Raw genomic sequence first — 22768 nt, 5'->3', positions numbered from 1 at the left:
CCTAATATACTAATAATGATACGTCGTGAAGATAAAAAACTAGAAAGAGAAGAAAACATATTCTTAAGGAAACTGCACCCTGCTGTCATAAAGTTATAGATATACATACATCATATTAAAAGGATCTATTTATTTATACACTATCTCTGTAGTTTAGATTATAAGTCAGCCTGTGTGAACACCTTACTTAATTATTTCGTTAATTACTCGTTACTCATTTTCCTTTTTTCCATCATTCCAGCATAACAACTATTTTAATAAATACGAGATCGTGGAGGGACGGGTGTCTCAAATGTGCAAGTCAATCGCTGACTTCCACTGGAGACCGTAATATAATAGTATTTCGTTTTACTTAATATTCTTAGTTTCAAATTACCGAAGAGTTCACTAAAAGTATCAAAAAGGTGAACGAGCATCGAAATTTGTGCCATCTAATGAGAATTAATATCTCAAAAAACGAAATCTCATTCACCCCCGCTCGAATGCTGTTGTGTAATTAATGCTCAGCATTTCTTACATTTCTTTACACTCGCTTTTTACTTTAATGCTTTAGTTCACTTATTCCATCTGTTCTAGTTTAACTCTTATAATACTTCTATGTTCCGCTTCCTACCCTCTATCCCAGTGCCATACAAAATTCGCTTGCACCATGGGTGTCCATTTTTTTATCCTACCATTTTTATATTCATCTGCTTTGCTTTATGTTTCTTTCAGTTTACGTCTTTCAGCCTGTGGTTTCAATTGTTTCCACTGTACTTTTGAAACCCAACAAGATCATGGGCCGTTCACGCGAGCGATCAATGAAATCAATGTTTCGAGAAACCTAACACACCCTATTTTCTTTGACGCTTCCGTTTTACAAACTTGGCCAAGATGCATTTCTCTTTTTTTCGATTGCCAAAAAAGATATGTCAAAAAGTATTATGTTTCATCAAGATCGTTAAAAAACTGGAAGTACGACCGCTCGCGAACGACATACCGGCTCGATGGAGACATTCTTTGTACGAACAATTCCCGACAAAATTTTTCAAGAGTTAAAAAACATCGATAAATAAAAATCTCGAGTACGGTATTTCGATTCGACGCACACAATCGACAATAAATTCTGTAAGAAAGAAAAAGAAAATAGTATCAAACTCCCCAAAATTCTTCTCACAACAATTTACTACCAACATACTGAAAATAAAATCTGTTTCTTACTACTGTTAAATATAAATAGAATATAACCAAAGAATGTCCCAAGAATCGAGCGCAGATTCTCACGATCAATGCGCAATATCTCTGTTTTTTTTTTTATTTTTTTTTCTTTTGTTTTTTTTATTTTTTTTATTTTTATTTTCTTTATTATTATTTTTTTTTTTTTAAATATGTAATATGAAATAACCCACGAGCAAGGCCAAGCCATTCAGCGCATCTCTCCATCACGGGTCAATTAAAATGGTCATGAGGTGGGCCACTCTTTGAAATCAAAGCCTTGCTGGGGTTTAGGGGCGCTGGCGGCATACCCACCTTGGTTGCTTTCTCCTCCTTGATACGAACGCTGAGGATAACTGGTGTCAGCGTAATTACCATATGCAGAGTACCCAGTATAATCCGGAGTTTTAGCTGAACTGCTACTGGACCCAGGTGCACCTGAGCCGGTGGTCTGTCGTGAATACATGTCACCTGGAACATTGATTTTCATCGTATTATCCAACTTCCCCACTTACCTCGTTTCGTTTATTCATAAGCTGTGGGATATACTTCTTCCCACGGTAAAGATACATTTTTGATACTTTTCATGGCACTTTCAAACCATCCAAATATAATTATATATTCTTCAATAATATATTAGAATTATGAATATTTATATAATTGGTGAATTGAACGAAAGTATCTAAAATATATCTCTCTTGTCTTTTCTTTCTTTTTTTTTTTTTTTTTTTTTTTTTTTTTTTTTTTTTTTTTTTTTTTTTTTTTTTTTACAGAAATATATAATAAAGAATATTTTCAAAATATAGAAGGATTATTATAATATTATTAAAATTATCGAGATCAGTTTTATGTTTAGAGAACATGTATAAGATGTTACATGTAAATGGAAAGCATCGTGAGAAATTAAAAAAACGAATGCAGTTTACGTTAATTTTATAAAAGATTGATTATGCAAAATAAGCAGAGAATTGTACTGATCTCAGAAGATTACAAACATCTATCGTAATTAAGAATAAAAATTGTTAAAATATAATCTTATTATATTATATGTATAAAATTAAATCGAGCGAATTTTAATAAAGAACTGATAAAGAAAATCTAGCAAGAAGTTGCAAAAAAGGTATTAAAAAAATTAATTCGAACAGATATGAATTCGATTCAGATTATACTGGTCGACAAAGGAAATGGGAGAAACGAGATCAGGATTGCACTATACTACATTATAGTACATTTTTTTTTTTTTTTTACAAATTCAAAATTTTTATATTCCTTTTTTTACAATGGCATTACAATAGATTAGAAGAATATAAATACACTTAAAAAATTATTTGCAAATATCTAGTCTACTCTAAAAAATACGACAACTAAAGGAACACTGGCCAATTACTTTTCTGGGAGGTATTAAAAAACAACCAATGAAAGTAGAAAGAAAATATTTGTATTGGATTACAAATAGGACAAAAAATGATCGATTTCGGATTAAAAAATTACAAAAATTAAGAGTGATGTAATGGATGAATAAGTGCGGAATGCCGATGATTACAATACTACGATATCCACTGAATCTTGTCTAAAACGTTTGTAAGCATAACGAATATTCTAAGCGTAGCTCTCTACCTTTAAGTATATACTAATAAAGATATATAAAACGATGTGATTTACATTTTTTATAATCCTAAATTGATCTGCATTAAAACTACGTATATTTATAATTTGTACAAATGAAATTACATGCTCTCAACATTCTAGACGCAAAAAAGAGAACAAGCGCAAAGACATGTAAAAATTACCAGATAATTAAATGAACTAACGAATGTGCAAATATTAAGGAATCGAGGAACAGCAGAGGATCGTAATAGGATTCAAATTTTATTCAGTAAAAAATAAATTTTTCTCTTCCATTTACAACACAATTTAAAATTCTTCGGTTTCTCGTTCTTCCAACCTCAATGCATGAAAAACTCATCTCTCGGTGAACTCCAAAAGCCAATAACATTAATTTATTGTATGTTAACAGACAAAAGTTATTATAAAAGAAACAGGCATTACATTTCTTGTGGACGATCTAAAGGAAATACTTAACTGTACAATAAATTTTTCCGCAATAAAAAATACTGTTAATAAGCGAAGCATGATCTCTCTCGATATATCACGCCAAATTACAATCATGCCGTCTCACTTCGCCGCGTGTTTATCGATCGTTATTAAAAATAATGATCAGTCTGTATACAAACACACCCTGATACGACCAGTGATAATGATTTTCTAATTAGTTAATTATCATATATGTATAAAAAAATATTTTTTTTTTCTTTTCTAGTTTAAACAGATAGAGAAAGAAGAAGAGAGAAAGAAAGACAAAAAAAATCAATAGATAATAAAATAAAATAATTTATAGCCAGGCTCGACTATGTGAAAATAGAACTGTATGATGCGAAAGGGTGGAAAGAGGAAAGAGTTTGTTTGACTGAGGTTGAAGACTCACCCTGCGGGCCAGAGGGGTTCGAGTTGGAGTTGGGCTGCGAGGAGTTAGGCTGAGGGGGCTGAGGTGGTGGCTGAGTCCCAGGAGGGGGCCCATTTTGTGGCATATTCCAGGAGTTCCAAGAACCCCCGGGCCCGCCCCCCGCAGCCCCGCCAGTACCCGCTGTGGGCCCATAGCCCCCTGAAGCGGCCGCTGCCGGCCCACCTGCGATTATCAATCACACAAAATATGTCATATCATTTTTTCCAAATTTCTTATTAATATAATTCGTCGTTTTAATGCCAAGAACGCATCAATCAAAAATAATATAACTTTAATGACTTTCGAAATTTCAAAAATGTATAATAAAAGAAATAAACATTATATTTTTAGAGAAATTTTATTAAAGGAAAGAATACTGTAACTCTCTATTTGAGAAACCGTTTTCCAATTTCTTTCATATTTATGAGTCGAAAAGTTTCTTACCTGAAAACTTTCCAAAGTAAAGCCGAGTAAATTACTTTATTGCAGTAAATTTTAAAAAGAAGTTACTTTCAGGTAATTTTCCCTATAGTTAGTCCTGTTAGTTTATTGTTATCCTTGGCACTAAAATGGTTCGTTTTCTTTAGCATTCTTAACGTTCACCGTTATACCGTTTCATTTAAACATTCATGCTCGATTCCCTCAGTAAATAATAAAATTAACATTGCGATAAGAATATATGTTTAAAATTGTAAATATATATTGGACTACGTCAAGATTCTATGAATGATAAATATATCATAATAATCATCAAATAATTTTTCAGCCAAGAAAAATAAAGAGAAATATAAAAATACATTTTTTTAAATTTTATATTTGTTTCGTATTCTTTAAGGAAAGCAAGCATGAAGGAAGAAATCACAATGCTGAAGTTTAAATTACTCTGAAATAAAACTGTGAATTTAAATATATAAATAAATTAAAACAAAAAAAAATTTTTTATAATACAGAAAATAGATATAATATTAAAATCATATGAGAAATGAATCATGAATCATTGATATAATTTCGATATACATTTATGATATTCCTATTATATTCTCTTTCTATAATAACCTCCAAAGAATATGAGAGAGAGAGAGAGAGAGAGAGAGAGAGAGAGAGAGAGAGAGAGAGAGAGAGAGAAATGATTAATTAATATATTATAATTTATTATAGATATTTGTTATATTTTTATATTTTTATCTTTATTGTTTTTTCACCAAGGATAGAAAGGAAAAGGATAGGATAAAAGTTTTGTTAAACTTATCATATATTATCTTCTAAAGAAATATAAAATCAAAATTTTTAAATTGAATTTATAAATCTAATTCGAAATTCAAAATTTATAAAAAATATTATCGTTACTAACTATTGAGATTAAAAAATTATTAATACTTAAACTATTAATATTAAAAAAAAAAAAAAAAAAAAAAAAGAAAAAAAAAGAAAAAAAAAAGAATTTAAATGAGACTAAACTAAGAAAATTATGTTAAAAACTTACCATAACTTCCATAACCTTGAGTAGCTGCTGCAGGTTGAACATTATAACTACTACCCCATTGATGATGAGGTGGTGGTGGAATTTGTTGTTGCTGAGGAGGGCCAGGTGGTGCACCCCAGCCCTGAGAATTATACTGAGTATATCCAGCAGCATATCCTCCAGTTTGAGGACTGGTACCCCAACCTTGATACTGCTGCATCATATTTCCTGGTGGACCCATTGGACCTCCCATCATAGGTCCACTCATCTGTCCATTTGGACCACCCATAGGTCCCATATTCCCAGCCATTCCCATTGGAGGTCCACCTTGTTGAGGTGGTCCCCACTGACCTTGATGACTATCATTCATTTTGCTAGAAGAATCTCTTGGTTCTGCGCGTTTGATTTCAACCTGTAACCAAAAATAATCAAACAATCTGAATGAAAATCATTATCGTTCATATTTCATGATTCGAATTAAGAGATATGAAATAGGATTTCGACCTCGATCGAATAAAAGTAATCCTATTTATACCTTAATTTTAATTTTCTTTTTTTCTTCATAAAAGTATAAGATTAAACCTTTAAAACTCGCCAAGTCTTACATCGATTCTAAATATATTCTAATTTTTGACTTGCCATATAACGCATATGTACGATAATTCTAAACGTTTTTTTAAATTGATACTTATATAATAAGAACTAAACATACAGTTGTTAAGAGTAACATAGTATGAGAAAATTGTGTAAAATAAAATAAGTACTATAACTAATATAATTATATAAAACATATAAATATAATTATGATATATAACAGTAAATTATCATACTTATTCGTACTTATTATTATTTTACATTACAGTAATCTAATAATATATAATATATACTAGTGTGTAGGTATGCTATACCTGTTTTCCATTCAAGTTGACGAAATGCTCCGCTACGCATCGGTCCACTGCATCTTCATCCTCGAAACTGAGAAAGCCAAATCCTGTCGTCCAAACGTGAGAGAGTATATCAAAAGATGCCCCATATATTTATACAAAAAATACATTTCTTTTATATAACCCCACCATTTGAAATTTTTATCATACCATCAATATTACATTTTATTTTTTTCTTCTTTCATTTATTTGTACATCTTTACATTAACTATCTTTTATTGTATAAATGATAATTATTATTAATTTGGAAAAACGTATTTATAGTATCTTACATATAATTTTGTTAATGTCAGTGTAAATATGTATTTTTTAATATTTTGTAAACATTTATTTTACAAAAATTTATATAGTAATGTTCATTTTAAATATTCATAAACTTAAAATACTTAATCTATAATAAATTTATGATGGCTGATTTAAAGAAGTTTTTAAATACTTATATACTTCTACTTTAAAAGATTGTTAATGATATTTAATATGTAAAGCATCAATATTCTTTTGTTAATATTTTGTTTTCAAGATATCACAAAAGATTATCAATTACATTATAAATATATATCCATCAATGCATATCATCTCAATTACAGGAAAGTATATGTCTTGTTCAAATAATAAAATGGATAAAAAAAAATTCATTTGTTGTACTCATTAAATGTATTGACTTCTTGAATGCAGCCACCAAAAAGGAATAAATATATAAAGAACAAAGAAGTAACATACCTATCTGAATACTGAATAATTACTACATTATACAAATATAAAAATTTTTATATTAAAGTAAAAAATTTTCAAGTAAAAAAGTTATCAAAATTAATAATATCTTAATTTAACATAATCAATATAAGCTGTAGATTATAAGTAATTTTCCATATACATATAATATGATTAAAGATAAATATAACTAAATGAGTTTGTTCAATGAATAATAAATGGATAATACTAATAAAAAATCGAATTTACAACACACTTACTAGTAGCTTAACTTGACTTAAGTTATGTACATTTTAACTTATGTACTTAATAACCTGGTAAAGTCTTAAGCTATCCTTAATAAAGCTTAGCCAAATCACAATATATATATATATAAATATATATGTATATATATTTAATATTAAATTTAATTTTATAACATAAAGTATCTTAACCATTTTTTAAGGTAAGACAAGGCGAATTATTAAGAGTAGCAAAATAGGATAAGAACACTACATAAATAACTATGTATAATGCATTGTGAGTTTCATGTATAAGATCTTAAAATATTTTATAAATACATATTGAAAATAAATAATATTAATTATTAAGACTGTGAATCAGGATATATTAATTATAATTATTAAAGGAAGCAAGAGCAGGGTCATTAAAAAAAAGGTAATCAAGCAGAGGAAGTTCAATGACCATAAATTATTAACTGACTTAGGCACAAAATCATATTAACTTTATATTAATTACTAATTTTAAAGTTTGCACTTTTTTGTTTTTATATTTTTAATCTAAATAAAATTTTAATATTTTATTTTAATTAAATAATGGGTGTGCTGCATTCAAGTCAGAATTTTTGATTAAGTATATGTATATATATATATATATATATACACACACGTGTATATATATATATATATATATATATATATATAAATAATAATAATAATAATATGTATACATATATAATAATATAATAGTGTGTATCATAAATTGTATCAATTGTACATTATAAAAAAATTTTTATTTCAAGAATTCTGACTATACTTTTCATCATATAAGAAACAAGATGATATGATATTTAAATATTTATAGAGCATTGTTTTTTATAGTTTCCATAATAATTAAAAAAAATACCATTAAATACATAAAATATCATTAAATCATATTCATTATGTATTTAAATTATTATTAACATGAGTTATTAAATGGAAACCACTTCAAACAATACTGGTTTAATTACATACAAATAATTATTATAATGTACTCACCCCTTGATTTCTTCTTCTCTTGGTCATACATTATGACAACCTCCATAACTTTACCAAAACGGGTAAAGAAAGACCTCAAATCGGTCTCTGTCACATTACTTGGTAAGCCACCAAGAAAAACTTTCGGAAAGCCTCCACTGCGTTTTGGTTTCTGTTGAGTGCGTGGATTACATGGTTTCGGGTCAATCTATAACCAAATAATGGGAAATATAGATAAATTTTCTTTTTTATCTATATCTATATCAATTTCTTTTTTTTTTTTTGTGTGTTAAAATAATACTAACTGTGCGCCCATCAAGTTGATGTGGTCCATTCTGAAGAACTAATGGAACATTAGCTGGATCACTAAATGTTACAAATCCAAAACCACGACTGCGACCAGATTCACTGTTTTTCATAACAACGCAGTCAATTACTTCGCCATAACGGCCGAAGTAACGTTGAAGATTTTCTTGTGTTGTCTCCCAGGACAAACCACCAACAAACAACTTTCTGTAAGAAAAAATTTTTTTAGAAATAAATAATAGACTTATATAAATAATATTAATAAAAAATGTCTTCTAAATAAATTACGATACGCGAAACAATATAAATAGAATAACGTTTTTCGAATTCATTTTTTATAATACGTTATATAATAAAAGAAAATTTTGATATTTTGATAAATTTAATGTAGTAAATTAAATTTAGGTTAATTAACGTAAGAAGTAGCAAAGTATAATTTTATTTAACACGCATAAAAAATACACGATTTATATTGTAAAATATATTTATCAATGACCTAATTTTGATAATAATCCATAATGCACATAATATTGAAGTATTTTATGACGCATTTTTTTTTATCAGTAATGAAAATTCACGGAAAAATTGATATATGCATAATAATATGCTGTTTAACACATATCTATCAATAATCACAATTGGTCAAACGTGTAAGAAAATCGCGTAGCGATGGAGTATTGAAATGCTCTGATCTTTCAGGATATAGAGCATAAAAATAGAGAATCTAGAATTGAAGGATCTAATAAACGACGATGCAGTAGCATACTTTCACACCGAAATAAAATATCAAAAATATACATAATATTCTAAACCACCATACTCGTGCTTGTCGATTTTTCCAAAAGAGTAACATCTAAACAACCAAAAGAGTCGTAAGTATTAAGAACACTATGCAGAACCGGCATCGTACTATTCCCCTCTCACGAAAAACCACATATCTCATCGTTTATTGCTGCAGGAAAAAAAGATTGGCCTCGCATATCATAAAAATCATATATGAATAACGAAGCATGATGACGTTTTGCGTAATATAGATAAGCAATTTAGCTCATGATCAAGCAAACATTGAAAGCAAGTAAGAGATACGAAGTAACTGCAATACGCAATGGAGATCCCACGCAATAAACCCGACAGTCCATGAACGCGTCGATCGAAAATTCTCGCATAAAAATACCTTTCAATGGCTAGTAATATGCAATTCAGACTTACCCCTTTTCGTCGTCGTCCATTTCGGTCTTCACTCTCATAATATTTCACTTAAAACTACGAGAATGTTGTTAGTATTAGGGCGCGAATGGGAATATGGCACGATGCTTAGCGCGGACGAGGGTAATGGCTCCCCACAATGAACGCGACGTCGAGAACAGAATGTAAACGTAACGAAGCGACTCGCGTCACTTCCGCTGGTACACTAGTCAAATCAGCAATCGTATTCAGTACTTCAGGGACGTGCATACAGGAAAATTACGCCCTCTGCAATACAAATACTACGATTTTATATTTTATTTTCATTAAAATATTTTTATCTTGCATAACTATATTTTTTCTTAAAAAATATTATATATTTGAAACAAAAATAATTAATATTTCTATCATTCAAACAGTCAATTATTATTAATATTTTATATTAATCTACGAGTTTCATAATCTATACAAGTTGGATTATTACAATTATTACAACCCTGAAAAAAATATTATGTATATTTAATGAATTCAATATGTATCTAAATAATTAATGCAATGGTCAATAATAATGTTTCTATGTTGTTAATGAATAAGTCAAAAATATGTCGAAATAAATATACTAGTTGAATATAGTAGTATTTCTGGGTTCAACGATCTGTCGTCACAGAGCTTCCGCCATATTATTTTTACATTGGCGGGAAATTTTAAATCACATATAATTTAAAATATAAAAGATTCGTTTGATATACAGAAAAAATTAAATCTTTTCCATTTAATTGAGGTGAGAATAAGCTCATCTGCATTGAAAAATGCATTTTCATCATAATTTATCTATTATAAATTCACATTTTTACCAAACAAAACATATTAATTTCCTTCTTACATAAAAATGCAATCTTCTAGTCGTTGCATAATGCATAAGAAAACATTGCATTGAATAATAACATTTATATCTGTAATAATTTCATAAAGAATTTAAACAGAACGATATAAATATTAGATTTTACATAATTTTAGATATTATATAATTATATTAATTAAAAATTTAAATTGCATTAAATCTAACATTAAACAAATATTTTTAATAAAAAATAAAAATAATTTTTTCTATATAATTTTTTTTATGATTTTTTTTTTTTTTTCATAATTATTTATACATATAGACGATCGAATCTTTCATTTGATAAATCTGTGATAATGCAAAACACGTAGAACTGAACAATCAGACTTACCTTAAATATTTTTAAAAATATATTTCAAGTCAGAATTTTTGTTTAAATATTTACCATTATATTTACCATTATATTTATCATAAAAAAAGGTATTTTTAAAAAAAAGTTGTTTAAATAAATTTCATTAGAGGGTAAGAATAATAAGTTCTAAATACATCAAACAGGACAAGATTATTCCGGTACAGTTTCTTTTTCATTTGCTTACAATTCGTTCTCATTTCATAATTTTTCCTTGACACACAGTAGTTAGAAATCGCTAACTTCCCAGAAAGTAATAAACACTGTTAATCGAAGAATCGTAACAAAGATGGCCTAAAAATCAAAGGTTATCACGTGTGTAGAATTCGAGGGATCGATTCCTCTTTATTCTCCGCCTTTCCGGCTAAAGGATATCCACAAGGCGGCTAAAAATAAAATTATTTAACTCGAGCAACTCTTTCCTTCTTCGCCCGATTCATCCGGCCCGCCAATTTAATTTCATTGTAAACGTTTGAATCATATTAGAATTCTCGTTACCCAACCACGATAAGACTATATAATTCGACTAGATAAAATAATCGCGGAACAAGCTTATATCGAAAAAAAAAAAAAAAAAAAAAAAAAACGAAACTATTCGAGCTGAACTATCCGTTTCTCTAAGTTGCGTGTTGCTCGATATTACACACGACATTACGATCTTTTTAAAATTTTTATAACACACCTATGTCGCTCCTTCGCGTCTTAATCCGATCGTTCCGCTCGAACAAGGATCGAGCATGGCGAATGGGAGATAATATGAAATTCACGAAGCGTAAAGGTAGTTCAATTCGCTTCTATTTCGACGGAAGTTCCTGCTTTACGGACGCGACGCTATAGTGTGTCAGCTTCGACTGTTCTTACTAACCGGCCTTTAGTAACGTTCGTTACTACGTTCTAACGCGAGCACGCGACGATCGCGTAGGTGTGTGCTACACATTTATTTTATGCATCTTGTTACACAATACGTTAAGCAGATATACTCGTGTATACAACTCGTTCCTCTCTAGGCATTCGACAAGAGTAAACAAATGTCTCGCTTACTCACAATCGGACGTGAACATGAATAGAGAATAGTAATATCGCGTATGACAATGAATTCACTAAGTATCGTAACGATATCAAGAACGCCTATCTATCTATCTATCTATCTTTGATTGATAAAGTTAGTAATATATATAGTAATACCCACGATATACATCCAGAAAGAAGATTTAACTTCAATAGCAATTTTTTAATTTTTAAAAATTTCTAAAAACATATTCGTCTTTTTTAAAAGTTGTCTCGAGGTGTATAAAGTTCCCACAAGATAAGAGTACTTTTAGAGGGTCACGAGTTCTAAATTTAGAATCCGTTTACGTTCGACCGTATACCGTTTGTTCCAAAATTTAGGTAATCAGGTCTATATCGATAATTCTCCCGTAAAAATAGAAAACCATTCGTTCGACTGATTTTCGAGTCGACTAATTTAATCGCAACACTCCTATTGAAATATATATATATACACACATACACACACAGAGTAATTTTACAGTTCATTGCTTTTTCATGCATCGCACATATATCAACGCGAACACTCGCGTGTCTTCTTCATGATTCAAGATTCCAGTTGCAAAAATCGTTGCAAGCTCGTTTAAAAAACATTTACATTAAAGAAATTCTTATATAATTTTCCATATCTTCCCTTTTAACTTTTCAAAAATCTGCAAAAAAAAAAAAAAATATTATCATCGGATACCACGATCATACGATAAATGGATCGTATCTAATAGACAGAGGAGACAAGTTATCGAATCGAATTCTATCGAAAGTAACCGAGGTCAAGAGCATAGAACTAAAGCTACGTATATCGACTCCATTTCCTTGATATCTGAACGAAAAGTTTCTGCCCCGTCCGTTGAAAAGCTTTAGTATATCCCGGCCGATCAGGTTGCCTGGGTCTAGCCGGGTGACTGCTTGTTGCCTGACGACTGCTTGCTCGACTGGCTGACTGCTAGCCGGCTTTCAGTCTCGTCTGGTTCAGTCGCCGCTCCGACATCCTGCTCGCAACACGACCGCGGCCGGTGCCAGCACGGGGGCCTCCGTGCCTTTCCACGTTTCTCTCATCATCTCTTCGTTTACGGTTTCTGTCATACCGTGGCGGATGCAGCGGGGCCGTAACCCGGCTTTTTTCGGCGCCAGTTAAGACCCACGTGCACACGCCGAACGCTGAACCCGGTCGGAAGAAGAGTAAGTTGCTCTTAAGAACCAAGGTATACGTATCCAGTGACTAATGGAGATCTGTTTGTTTCTTCGCCTAATAGGGGAGCGCGTATACCATTTTAATATAAATTGAATAGTGGAAAGTTAAGGAAGGTGTCGTGGATATGCGCGGAACAACGATCGAAAGATTTTCGGTCGGAACAGTGATTGTGAGAATCTTGTTGTTTCGCGAGTGAGAATTCGATCGAGCGTGATATTGTAAATTCCCAGGATGAAATTCGAAGTTTATTTTTCCGGCTGGCTTACGTAAGTGCTTTTAATAAATTAAGACGGCTCGAATACAAAGAATATTTGTTTAGAACTCTGTGGAGTTGCCGTTTAATGAGATTGTTCAGCCGTGAACCGCGATCGTCGAGAGGTCGCAAAAGCCTTTCGTTATTATCGTGCTCTCGAACTCGAAAAGTCGATGACTCTTTGAAACTTGTACAGGCTGCTTGTCTTCGATTCGAGTCACGGCTAGGACAAGTCTGCTGTTCTAACGCGAGGCTTTTGCCGCGTATGATTTGGCCTGAACCGCGGCTCGATGTCTGTGGGAACAATTAGCGGAGGCTACTATCGTTCCACGCAACAACTTTTAATAACTCGGTTCTTCGCTTGATCCCAGCTCCCACTTCTTTCGAAAATACAATCGTTCGGAAGTTAACGAGACCGGACAGTCACGAGAATTTAACCGCAACGTGTGTTCCAACCAGTCGACCACTTTATCGTGACTCACCAAACGTATGCAAATCTCTCTCGTAGAATTGATTAAAATAAATGGAAATTTCGTCACTCTTTTGAATATTGTCGCACTTATTCGTAAAGTGTATATAAAAATTCATACGAATTTCATATATTTTCGTGCATACCTCGTATATATGTAAATTTCAATTTCCACTTTCTCGAAGATTATTTTAAAAGAGACGAGGGTAAATCGACTATTTCTATTCGTGGTATACCGATGACGATGACGATGATGATGATGATCTTCGAGATTCTTCTTTTTCCTGACTCATCTTTATCTTGCTCGTAAAGTAAAGAACTAGGAGTCGTATCCTACCTTAGAAACTAGCGGAGATCTGGAGCTGACTTTCGGCTTAAACCGGTTCTTCTCCCGCCTTTATACCTCCTCATTCCTGCACGTCACTTCGAATCGCATCCTTTAACGGGACGAACACCGGGATTTCGTGGATTTACCGATTCAACCGTGTAATCGCGATTGTCAACACTATTGTGTCGACGCGAATCTATCGATTTCTACGAGCATCATCTAACGGTATCAAAGCGTATTCTCTCCAACGATGAAGATCATCATCGCTCGTCGTTGAATTCGTTCGTGAAAAAGGTATGAAGAAAGAGAAGAGGAACGATGGAAATATCGATAAAACAACCGCGCCAATTTTCCTCGCACTTCAAATTATCTTCAAAGGTGTTATTATTCGTAGCAATCTTGTTCAAACTGATAAGATTAATCGCGGCGCGGACGAATATTAAATTTACGCGTCGTCTTCTATTAAATATTATTGCACAGAGCCAAGATAAATCGCATTAACCGTGGATTTTAACGGGAATCTGATTTTTCTTTTCCCCGTTCCACAACCGAGAATAAACGCGGGAAGATTGTGGGAACGGAAACTGGTGTGTGAATAACGACTACCAACAATCGTCGATGACCATCAAGCGACCTTTCATTTAACGAATAATTAATTTACAGTTAACGAGAAAGTCCTTTCCTCGTGATTTAATGCCATTTCTATTCTCGCGGAAACAACATATATCCCTGTTTTAGAATCGAATTAACCGTTAACTAGTATTTTACGGTACATCACGTGTTTTTCCTTGTTGGTTTCGCGCGAATAAAACGATTCCTTTGTGCAACGAAATTCGATAACTGCCCGCATTCGCAAAGATATGTATATCAGTTTGCCTGGAAACCGGTTTTCTCAAGGGACAATTCTTCGCCTATGCCGTTTAGGGAATCAATCTCAAACTAACCGTTCGGAAGACGAATGTTTGCTTGCTTCTTGCATTATATTTTCACAGATCGACAAACGCGTATAAGTGGGAATTGCTACGTCCTTTTTGAAATTCGAAACACGGCGGGGAGAGGGGGAGGAAAAAAAAATACTTAACGGTATTCTTCTTCTGAAAAACCGAAAAAGTGCAAACCGAAGAATGCAAAACATTCTTAGAGAAAACGTGTTTTCTCGTTATTCGTGTTACTAGAATGAGCCAAGTATCGGATTAATTGATCAAGAACGTCTTCTAACGGCGCCAAGTCCTCGTTCCTGGATATACTATTATCCGACTATTATCTAACCTGCGGTTTTGCACAGTGCTGTTCGTCGTTCTCACGACGTAACAGCAGAAAATACCAACTGCGCGAAGGTAACCAAATCCTGACAGAATCGGATAATCAATTTCAAGTTTCACAATTGCTCGATCCCGATTCAAATCCCGGATAATCGAATTCATTAAGTTGAATATTATCTGTCGATTGAGCGAGAGATCGTTTCGATCGATTATCGATAGGATAGGATTGCCTCATCGAGCACGCATGATTCAAACGACGAACGAATACGAATTATTATATTAATCTATCGGCGTACAACAATCGAAGAGTTACGAAATATTCAATGTACCAAAGCGAAGCCACGTATTGAAAATCAAATATTAATTGGCGAGACGAAAGTTCAAGTCGCGTATTGGTCAACACGTGTGCGACCTCGATCGATCGTGCATAATTGATCGTATCAATTTTTACCCACGAAATATAATGGGGCCGTTTATAATTCAGCACCACCGTTTTTTTCTTTTTTTTTTTTTTTTGTATTTCTTTCAGATTAACATGAACGATCGTTTCGCGAAGGTTTTTCGAAATCTTCCCGAACAACTATGGGATTCGACGAAATGCAGTTGTTGGCGTTGTTGATAAAAATATTCGATGTAAGTAATAGTGGTTTTTACGAAATAACCGACTAGTTACATCATATCCGAAGATAACGTATCGTTTGACGAAGATAATCGGTTTCGTTCAATTCGTTTCCCACAAGGCTGATGTAAAAATAAACGACTGACCAAACAACGAGCGCTTTTATAGTCATACAGAGAACAAGGCAAAAAATACACAGCTAAAGTTTGCTCTTTAAATGGCAAACGAACGTGTCGTGCCAAAGTCCAATGAATATAAAGAATATTATATTCCTTTGAAACGTGCCGAACGTCAAATTCATCCAGGTGTCTTTATTTTTTTTTATTTTTCTTCTCTCTCTCTCTCTCTCTCTCTCTCTCTCTCTCTCTCTCTCTCTCTCTCTCTCTCTCTCTCTCTTTCTCTCTCTCTCTCTCTCTCTCTCTTGATTTCCGTAACGCTTACGATCATAAATCAATCAACGTTCGTTCACTGGATTTTCGGATTGTCGCGAATATCGAATATAAAAGAAGAGAGGTATTATCAAGCGTTGTTCCACAGGTTTGAGCAACCGGTGCTCGGTATCGAGAAGGAGGAGCGATGGGATCGTACGAAGAATTTCCAGCAATTACGCTAATTAACACATTGAAATCATTAAAGAAGGGGATCACGGGTGCTAGAAAGATGACGATGAACCCAGCCGGAGATCCAGAGACTCCACGAGATCAATGGATGAGGTGACGTTTCACCCAGTGATGCGTAAACGACGTGGACTGGCCAGCGCCATTCTGGGCCTGATAGTGGGCCTTCTCTTAGGTTTCCTCATCCAAAGCTACAAGATACTCTCCTCGACTCATCAACATCAACGGTTGAACGTTTACGCGTCCTCGATGCCTGGCTCGCGGCTTTTGATCAAACCATCGGCGAGAAACGTTCCCAAATTGGAAGACGATGAACAGATAAACAGTTCCTCGACCAGTTTGGTGTTCGTGGGCGTAATGACAGCGAGCAAGTACCTAGATTCGCGAGCCAAAGCGGTGTACGAGACTTGGGGCAAGGAGCTTCCAGGAAAAATTGCCTTCTTCTCGTCCGAAAACTCGATAGTCCCGAAGAATTGTCCCGATCTACCTTTGGTGGCATTGCCGCGGGTCGACGATACGTATCCACCCCAGAAGAAATCGTTCATGATGCTGCAGTACATGTGGAACAATTACGGGGATCGTTTCGAGTGGTTTCTCAGGGCTGACGATGACGTTTACGTGAGGACAGACCGTCTGGAACAATTATTACGATCCGTCAATTCGAACAGAGCCATGTACATCGGCCAAGCGGGAAGAGGAAACTCCGAGGAGTTCGGTCTCCTCTCGTTGGAGTACGACGAGAATTTTTGCATGGGCGGGCCAGGCGTTATTCTGTCCAGGGAGACGTTGAGAAGAATCGTGCCGCACATCAAGTATTGCCTCAGACATCTGTACACCACGCACGAAGACGTTGAATTGGGAAGATGCGTGCAAAAGTACGCCGGTATACCTTGTACCTGGAGCTACGAGGTAAATTTTCCTCCGTTTCCGTTTAATTTTCTTCTTTCAAAATTTCGAATTGTCCATCGTTTCCTCACTCCTCCTCCCTCTTGACATTTATCGCCGAACGAAAAATTTATTTTGCTCCTTGCTCCGTCTGCACTGCATCGTTCCTCTGCATCGTCCGCTTGCGGACGACGTGTCTCGTACTCGTGTAACTATTAAATCTATTTTTGGTCATCCTGTTTTCTTCTCTCTCCCGATATACACACCGTAATAAATGGGAACGTTGATAACACGTGTAATTTGTTGATCGTCGTCGCACGGTTCGTTCGAACGATACCATATCCCACAGAATGCGATGCGTGTTCTTCGATATCTTGACAATTTTAATATAATATATGAAATTTCTTTCTTCGAGGACGATAAACGATTTTTCTGAGAATTCTAATAATCCGTTTCCTCTTAATCCGAATGTTGAACATCGTCGCGATAAGATTCAGATGAGTCGATCCATATTTGATTATTTTCAACGATATTTGCAATCCCTGTTATTCGCATAAACGGTCTAAAAGATCTGTTTCTACTCGATGTGTATATTATCGATTTAAATATAAGCTACGCATCTGCATCATATACAGGGTACGCTATCATTGGGTTAACTCGGAAGGTACAATGCACAGATGAGGATGTTAGTCGTTAAGTACAAGCGAATAGTACCCTGCTAACCCAGTGGCCAGATCGAGTCATTCTCCTCCATCTTGACACTCGGCATTAGGTCGAAGTGCTTAAGTAACAATTTAGTAGCACGAAGCGCTTAAATCTCTTATCGCGCTCCTTGCAATAATTTAATCGAACTGCACGTTTGCATTCGCGATTGCGCTCGCGGTTCCACGATGTGGAACGCGAATTATTATGTCATTTTGCCAAGGGCAACATCAAACATCGAAACACGATCCAATAAAATTATTTTTTTTTTTTTCTCGTTGGCGTTAAGATTATTCTGGATTGAGGAAGTTTCAATAAAAAAAAAAAAAAAAAAAAAAAAAAAAAAAAAAAAAAAAAAAAAAAAGAAAAAAAAGGAAGACAAAGAAATAGAGAGATAGATCTCTTTTTCCTTTTCTTTTATGCTTGGATTCAAAAGTTCGAATGGATAGGGAAGATACATTGGAAATGATTGGTCGAGAATATTTTCCTCGAAATCTGAAAATATCGATTCGAGGATAAATTTGGGACTTGAACGACATTTCACTCGAAAGGTAAAATGGTGAGATGGAGGATGTTAATAGTTAGATACGAACTAAATCGTAGCCTAATAACCTACTGACAGCCTATACGTTCCCGTCTTCATGCTCGCCGTAAGGTCGAAACACTTAATAGCCATTCTTACGACATGCAATAACTACGAAGTGTTTGTCGTACATGTTTTTATACTGTTTCTATGTCAATCTATTGATTGATCGAGGCGCATCACTGTCATGACGACAGATTTACGATTTGAGTATCAGATTGTTGTAACGTTCTCTTTCTCTCTCTCTCTCTTTTTTAGAATTCCATATTTCAAACTTCTCAAACATTTTTGACCGGATAAAATTTGTAGGAACGTTGAAATAAATGATGTTAGAATATGGCCAAGTTAATTCAAGAGATGTAACACTAGAATAATTCCTTGTAATAAGATACTACCACACCCAGTCTCACAGCTTGATTAACACTTGCTCCTCGAGTAGAGATGCGGTTTCGTATACGCGCTAATATTTATTATGAGACCAGTGAACCGGCAGGAAGTTTACAATATTTTAGAATCTCTAAGCCTGAAGATATTCTCTAAAAATATTCGAATTTTTTGAAGATATTATCGTTTATTACACGCGGATCAACAACGAAATCTCGATATCTTCGTGATATCGAAGTAATAAACGGGACACGACGACACGTCATCCGTTTCCGTCGTTTTAATCTTAATTAAAACAGCTGGAACAATTTACTGGATGCTTTCGCTTTTGCAGATGCAGTCTATCCTATATCACAACAGTTCCGGGGCGCAAGCGTTCACCGGAAACTTGAAGAAAAAAGAAGTTCACCGTGCTATTACGTTGCATCCTGTTAAAAATCCGCCGCACATGTACAGATTGCACAATTACATGAGGGTTGGTATCGGGCTAATGTTACCTCGTAATCGTTTCCTCTTGCCTTCAGTTTGCTCAAAAAGCTTTTCCTCTCTTTCGTTTCTTCCAGGGGCTTAAGATTCAAGATCTGCAACAAGAGAGACTCAATCTTCACAGGGATATCTACACCATGGCGAAGCAATTGGGGATCAGCGTGGAGAATCTGAAGAATTACGAGATAGCCGATCGTGTCCCGCTGTTTCCAGTCAAACCATATTCGAAACTGTATCCCGGTGACACCGAAATATTGGGTAAATGGGTTATATTTGCCAAGAATTTCGAGGTCGTAAAATTAACACGGGGAATGGGTGGGTGGGTTAAACGATTTCGTCATTGAGATAAACTCGATCCTCGAAATCTCGCGCGTGCTTTTCGAAGCTACGGAATATTTGACGAGGCGAGCGTGAATCATTGATTTCAAGAACAATCGCGTTTCCCTGGATGTGCGTTATTAATAGAGCCATTTAGACCGATTAGCCCATGCGAATTGATCGTCGGGCATACGTGGCGGAGCAGATGCGAGCCACGACACGATTCGTTTCAGCCCATCACACGGAACGATCGCCACTTCGATCGTGACTCTACTAATTTTCATCTCTTCTGTATTCTGCTTTGTATTCACGCCTAATTCACGAGTACGCATAAAACGGATTTCACATTCGCGCGATAATAATAAAACGATTTTAAATACATCGATGAATTCGAGAGATAAATCATTTTATGATACGACGAATACGGTACGACGAATAATCTTATTATTCCGCATAATTATCGGTATAAGTTTTTACAAGAGAGAGAGAGAGAGAGAGAGAGAAAAGAAATCTGTCGCTTTTCGTTGCATTTTTTATTACATAATATTTTTCTTTCAGGTGTTTCGGCAGGACTTCGTTCGTTCAAACCGACGACAAGCGACGAAGTAATTCCTTGGGATTTCTTGTCGAGATCCGAGTACAGCTTGGGGGATTCGAATCCCAGAAGAAGAATTCACAGTGACATAAAAGAAGGTTTGGAGGACATTACGAGAGAAGTGATGGCTTCCATAAATGCCTGTTCACGACAGCGTGGTCGAGTAGTGGAGGAAAGGTCGACTCTTTACGGGTACAGAAGAGTAGATTCCTACGGTGCTGACACGATACTGGATCTTCTTCTCGTGTATCGAAAGTACAGAGGTAGAAAGGTTACGCTACCAGTTAGGAGGCACGTGTATCTTCATCAACATTTTACAGGTAGCCTTTAGAAGCCTGAGAAATTTTCTCTGCTTTTAGAAAACATTGATGAAATAAAAAGCGAAACGAATGAGACAGCGACATTGAGAAATATTGTTTTTTTTTTTCTTTCTTTCTTTCTTTCTTTCTTTCTTTTTCAAGGAGTGGAAATACGAGAAACGGTGGACGGGATGGAAGTTGACGAGACGCAAAAAAATCGAGAAAGCGACAAGTCTTTGCAAAATATATTCCGCGGCGGTTTCTTAAACTTGAATTTCAACTTCGAGGAAGTGGATCCGGTCAAGGATAAGATCATTCATTTTATTCTACCATTATCCGGAAGATACGAGATTTTTCGAAGATTCCTGCAAAATTACGAAGAAATCTGTCTAACGAGTGGAGAGAGGACTGCGCTGTTGGTCATGCTCTATCATCACGGAACGGAAAACTCGTTCAATCGAACGATAGATTTGGTGGAACGATTGAAATATAAGTATCGTAGCGCCAGTATTGATATTATTCCTATTTCTGGTACATTTTCCAGAGCCAAGGCTCTTAATCACGGTGTATCGAGATTGAAGAACAACGATTTAATGCTCTTCATCGACGTCGATATAGCATTTACCGAGTCGGCTCTCTACAGAATTCGCGTCAATACTCTTTTAGGTAGACAAATATATTTCCCGGTGGTATTCAGTCAATATGATCCAAAGATCGTTTACGGGGACACCAAAAGTCCAGACACGTTCGCCGTAAACGAAATGGCGGGATATTGGAGGCAATTTGGATTCGGTATTGTCTCTTTGTACAAACAGGATTACAAAGACGTGGGCGGTTTCAATCTGTCCATTCAAGGATGGGGCAAGGAGGACGTAGATTTCTACGAAAAAGTAATCAAGTCGAGTATCAAGATCTTTAGAGCGGCTGACAAAGATTTGGTTCACGTTTATCACGATGTCGAGTGCAGTAAAGATCTGTCAGAGACGCAATGGTCCATGTGTATGGGAACCAAGGCTGACACCTTGGCTGGAACAGAGACACTAGCCCAAATGATTTACGAAAATCCGGAAATATTACAATATGCCAAAGCCAGACGGGCTAATTTAACGCGTACAGCGGGTTGAATGAAATGATCTTTAAAATAACTACCTTATCTCGGTCGATAAGATAGAAATCATGATTCTAATCATGCGATGTCGGAACATTTCGTAGATAGAATATTTTGTATATACACGGTGTAATTAACGGACTGAAACGTACATTGAATATTTAATGCCGATCGCGAATTCACCAAAGTTTTTCCTCTAATAAGATTATCATAATGATCAAGTTGAACTGTGTGTTGTGTCGATAAAACAGATCTTGTAAACTTTAATTTAATAAAATAACGAAGATATATTTAACGAAAGAAGTATTGAATACTTTGATCATCGTTTATCTTTTTACGTATAAATATATACTTTAAATATTAGAAATTATTAATGATATACAGAATATTGATGAGGATCGAGGAAAAAAGAAAAAAAATTTCATGACACATTGATATTTTGTACATCGACTATTAAATCTTGGCATTATTTACGTTATAAATGTGATGTATCGCTTTTTTTGGTTGCTATTAGTTTATTACGCTGAATATTTTTCATTTAAGCTCGGAAGAGTATACTAGTATTTTTTTTTTTTTTATAAATCAATACTATATATTCCATCATAATAAATTTATTTGTATTATAATATAAAAAAAAAAGCGAAGAATTTATAAATAGTTGTTATTAGTTCCGCACGAAAGTGAATAATTTCGTGACTAAATAACTTAAAACAATTTAAGATGCCAATACTCCTAAAAAAACGTAGCGTTACGTTATCGAACAAATTTAATGTAAGTAAATGTGATATTATTGTGCCTTGTGTATAAATTTTAATTTGTGAATTTTAC

General features: G+C 34.3%; 2 protein-coding genes across 8 annotated transcripts in view; one reads left to right on the top strand and one right to left on the bottom strand.

Moving 5' to 3' along the window:
• Positions 1-9744, bottom strand: part of LOC122716121 (heterogeneous nuclear ribonucleoprotein 27C) — a 31704-nt gene extending 21960 nt beyond the window's left edge. For 2 of the 3 annotated variants that reach the window (XM_043938896.1, XM_043938897.1), the window contains exons 1-7: positions 9568-9744; positions 8358-8565; positions 8074-8260; positions 6068-6150; positions 5181-5571; positions 3680-3880; positions 1510-1665 (exon numbers count right to left, since the gene is read on the bottom strand). In XM_043938896.1, coding sequence (XP_043794831.1) covers positions 1510-1665; positions 3680-3880; positions 5181-5571; positions 6068-6150; positions 8074-8260; positions 8358-8565; positions 9568-9605 — 1264 coding nt within the window. In that variant the 5' untranslated portion in view covers positions 9606-9744. The remainder of the gene's footprint in view (positions 1-1509; positions 1666-3679; positions 3881-5180; positions 5572-6067; positions 6151-8073; positions 8261-8357; positions 8566-9567) is intronic. The other variant, XM_043938899.1, reaches the window with a different exon arrangement.
• Positions 9745-12509: 2765 nt separating this feature from the next.
• On the top strand, positions 12510-22579 carry LOC122716120 (chondroitin sulfate synthase 1). Of its 5 annotated transcripts, XM_043938893.1 has the most exons (8): positions 12510-13019; positions 13094-13298; positions 15874-15977; positions 16501-17489; positions 19469-19609; positions 19698-19878; positions 20497-20853; positions 20995-22579. In XM_043938893.1, exons 4-8 carry the CDS (start codon positions 16668-16670, stop codon positions 21954-21956), a joined length of 2463 nt encoding a protein of 820 aa, XP_043794828.1. In that variant the 5' UTR covers positions 12510-13019; positions 13094-13298; positions 15874-15977; positions 16501-16667; the 3' UTR covers positions 21957-22579. The 5 variants fall into 5 exon arrangements, with proteins under 5 accessions (XP_043794828.1, XP_043794829.1, XP_043794826.1 ...); XM_043938894.1 differs by lacking the exon at positions 13094-13298; XM_043938891.1 differs by having other exon boundaries at positions 12510-13298.
• Positions 22580-22768: the final 189 nt, after the last annotated feature.

The sequence above is a fragment of the Apis laboriosa genome, unplaced genomic scaffold (assembly GCF_014066325.1).
Source record: "Apis laboriosa isolate Shangri-la unplaced genomic scaffold, ASM1406632v1 scaffold42_cov153, whole genome shotgun sequence".
Taxonomy (NCBI): domain Eukaryota; kingdom Metazoa; phylum Arthropoda; class Insecta; order Hymenoptera; family Apidae; genus Apis; species Apis laboriosa.
Note: the sequence above shows the minus strand (reverse complement) of the source record. Positions and strands in the feature narration are given on the sequence as shown.

Bases quoted from the DNA above. Each gene is read 5' to 3' on its own strand.
- LOC122716120 (XM_043938894.1), top strand. From the start codon at position 16,668: ATGGATGAGGTGACGTTTCACCCAGTGATGCGTAAACGACGTGGACTG. The intron at 19,610-19,697 runs GTTGGTATCGGG...CGTTTCTTCCAG, and splicing joins GATTGCACAATTACATGAGG to GGGCTTAAGATTCAAGATCT. The intron at 20,854-20,994 runs GTAGCCTTTAGA...TTCTTTTTCAAG, and splicing joins TCTTCATCAACATTTTACAG to GAGTGGAAATACGAGAAACG.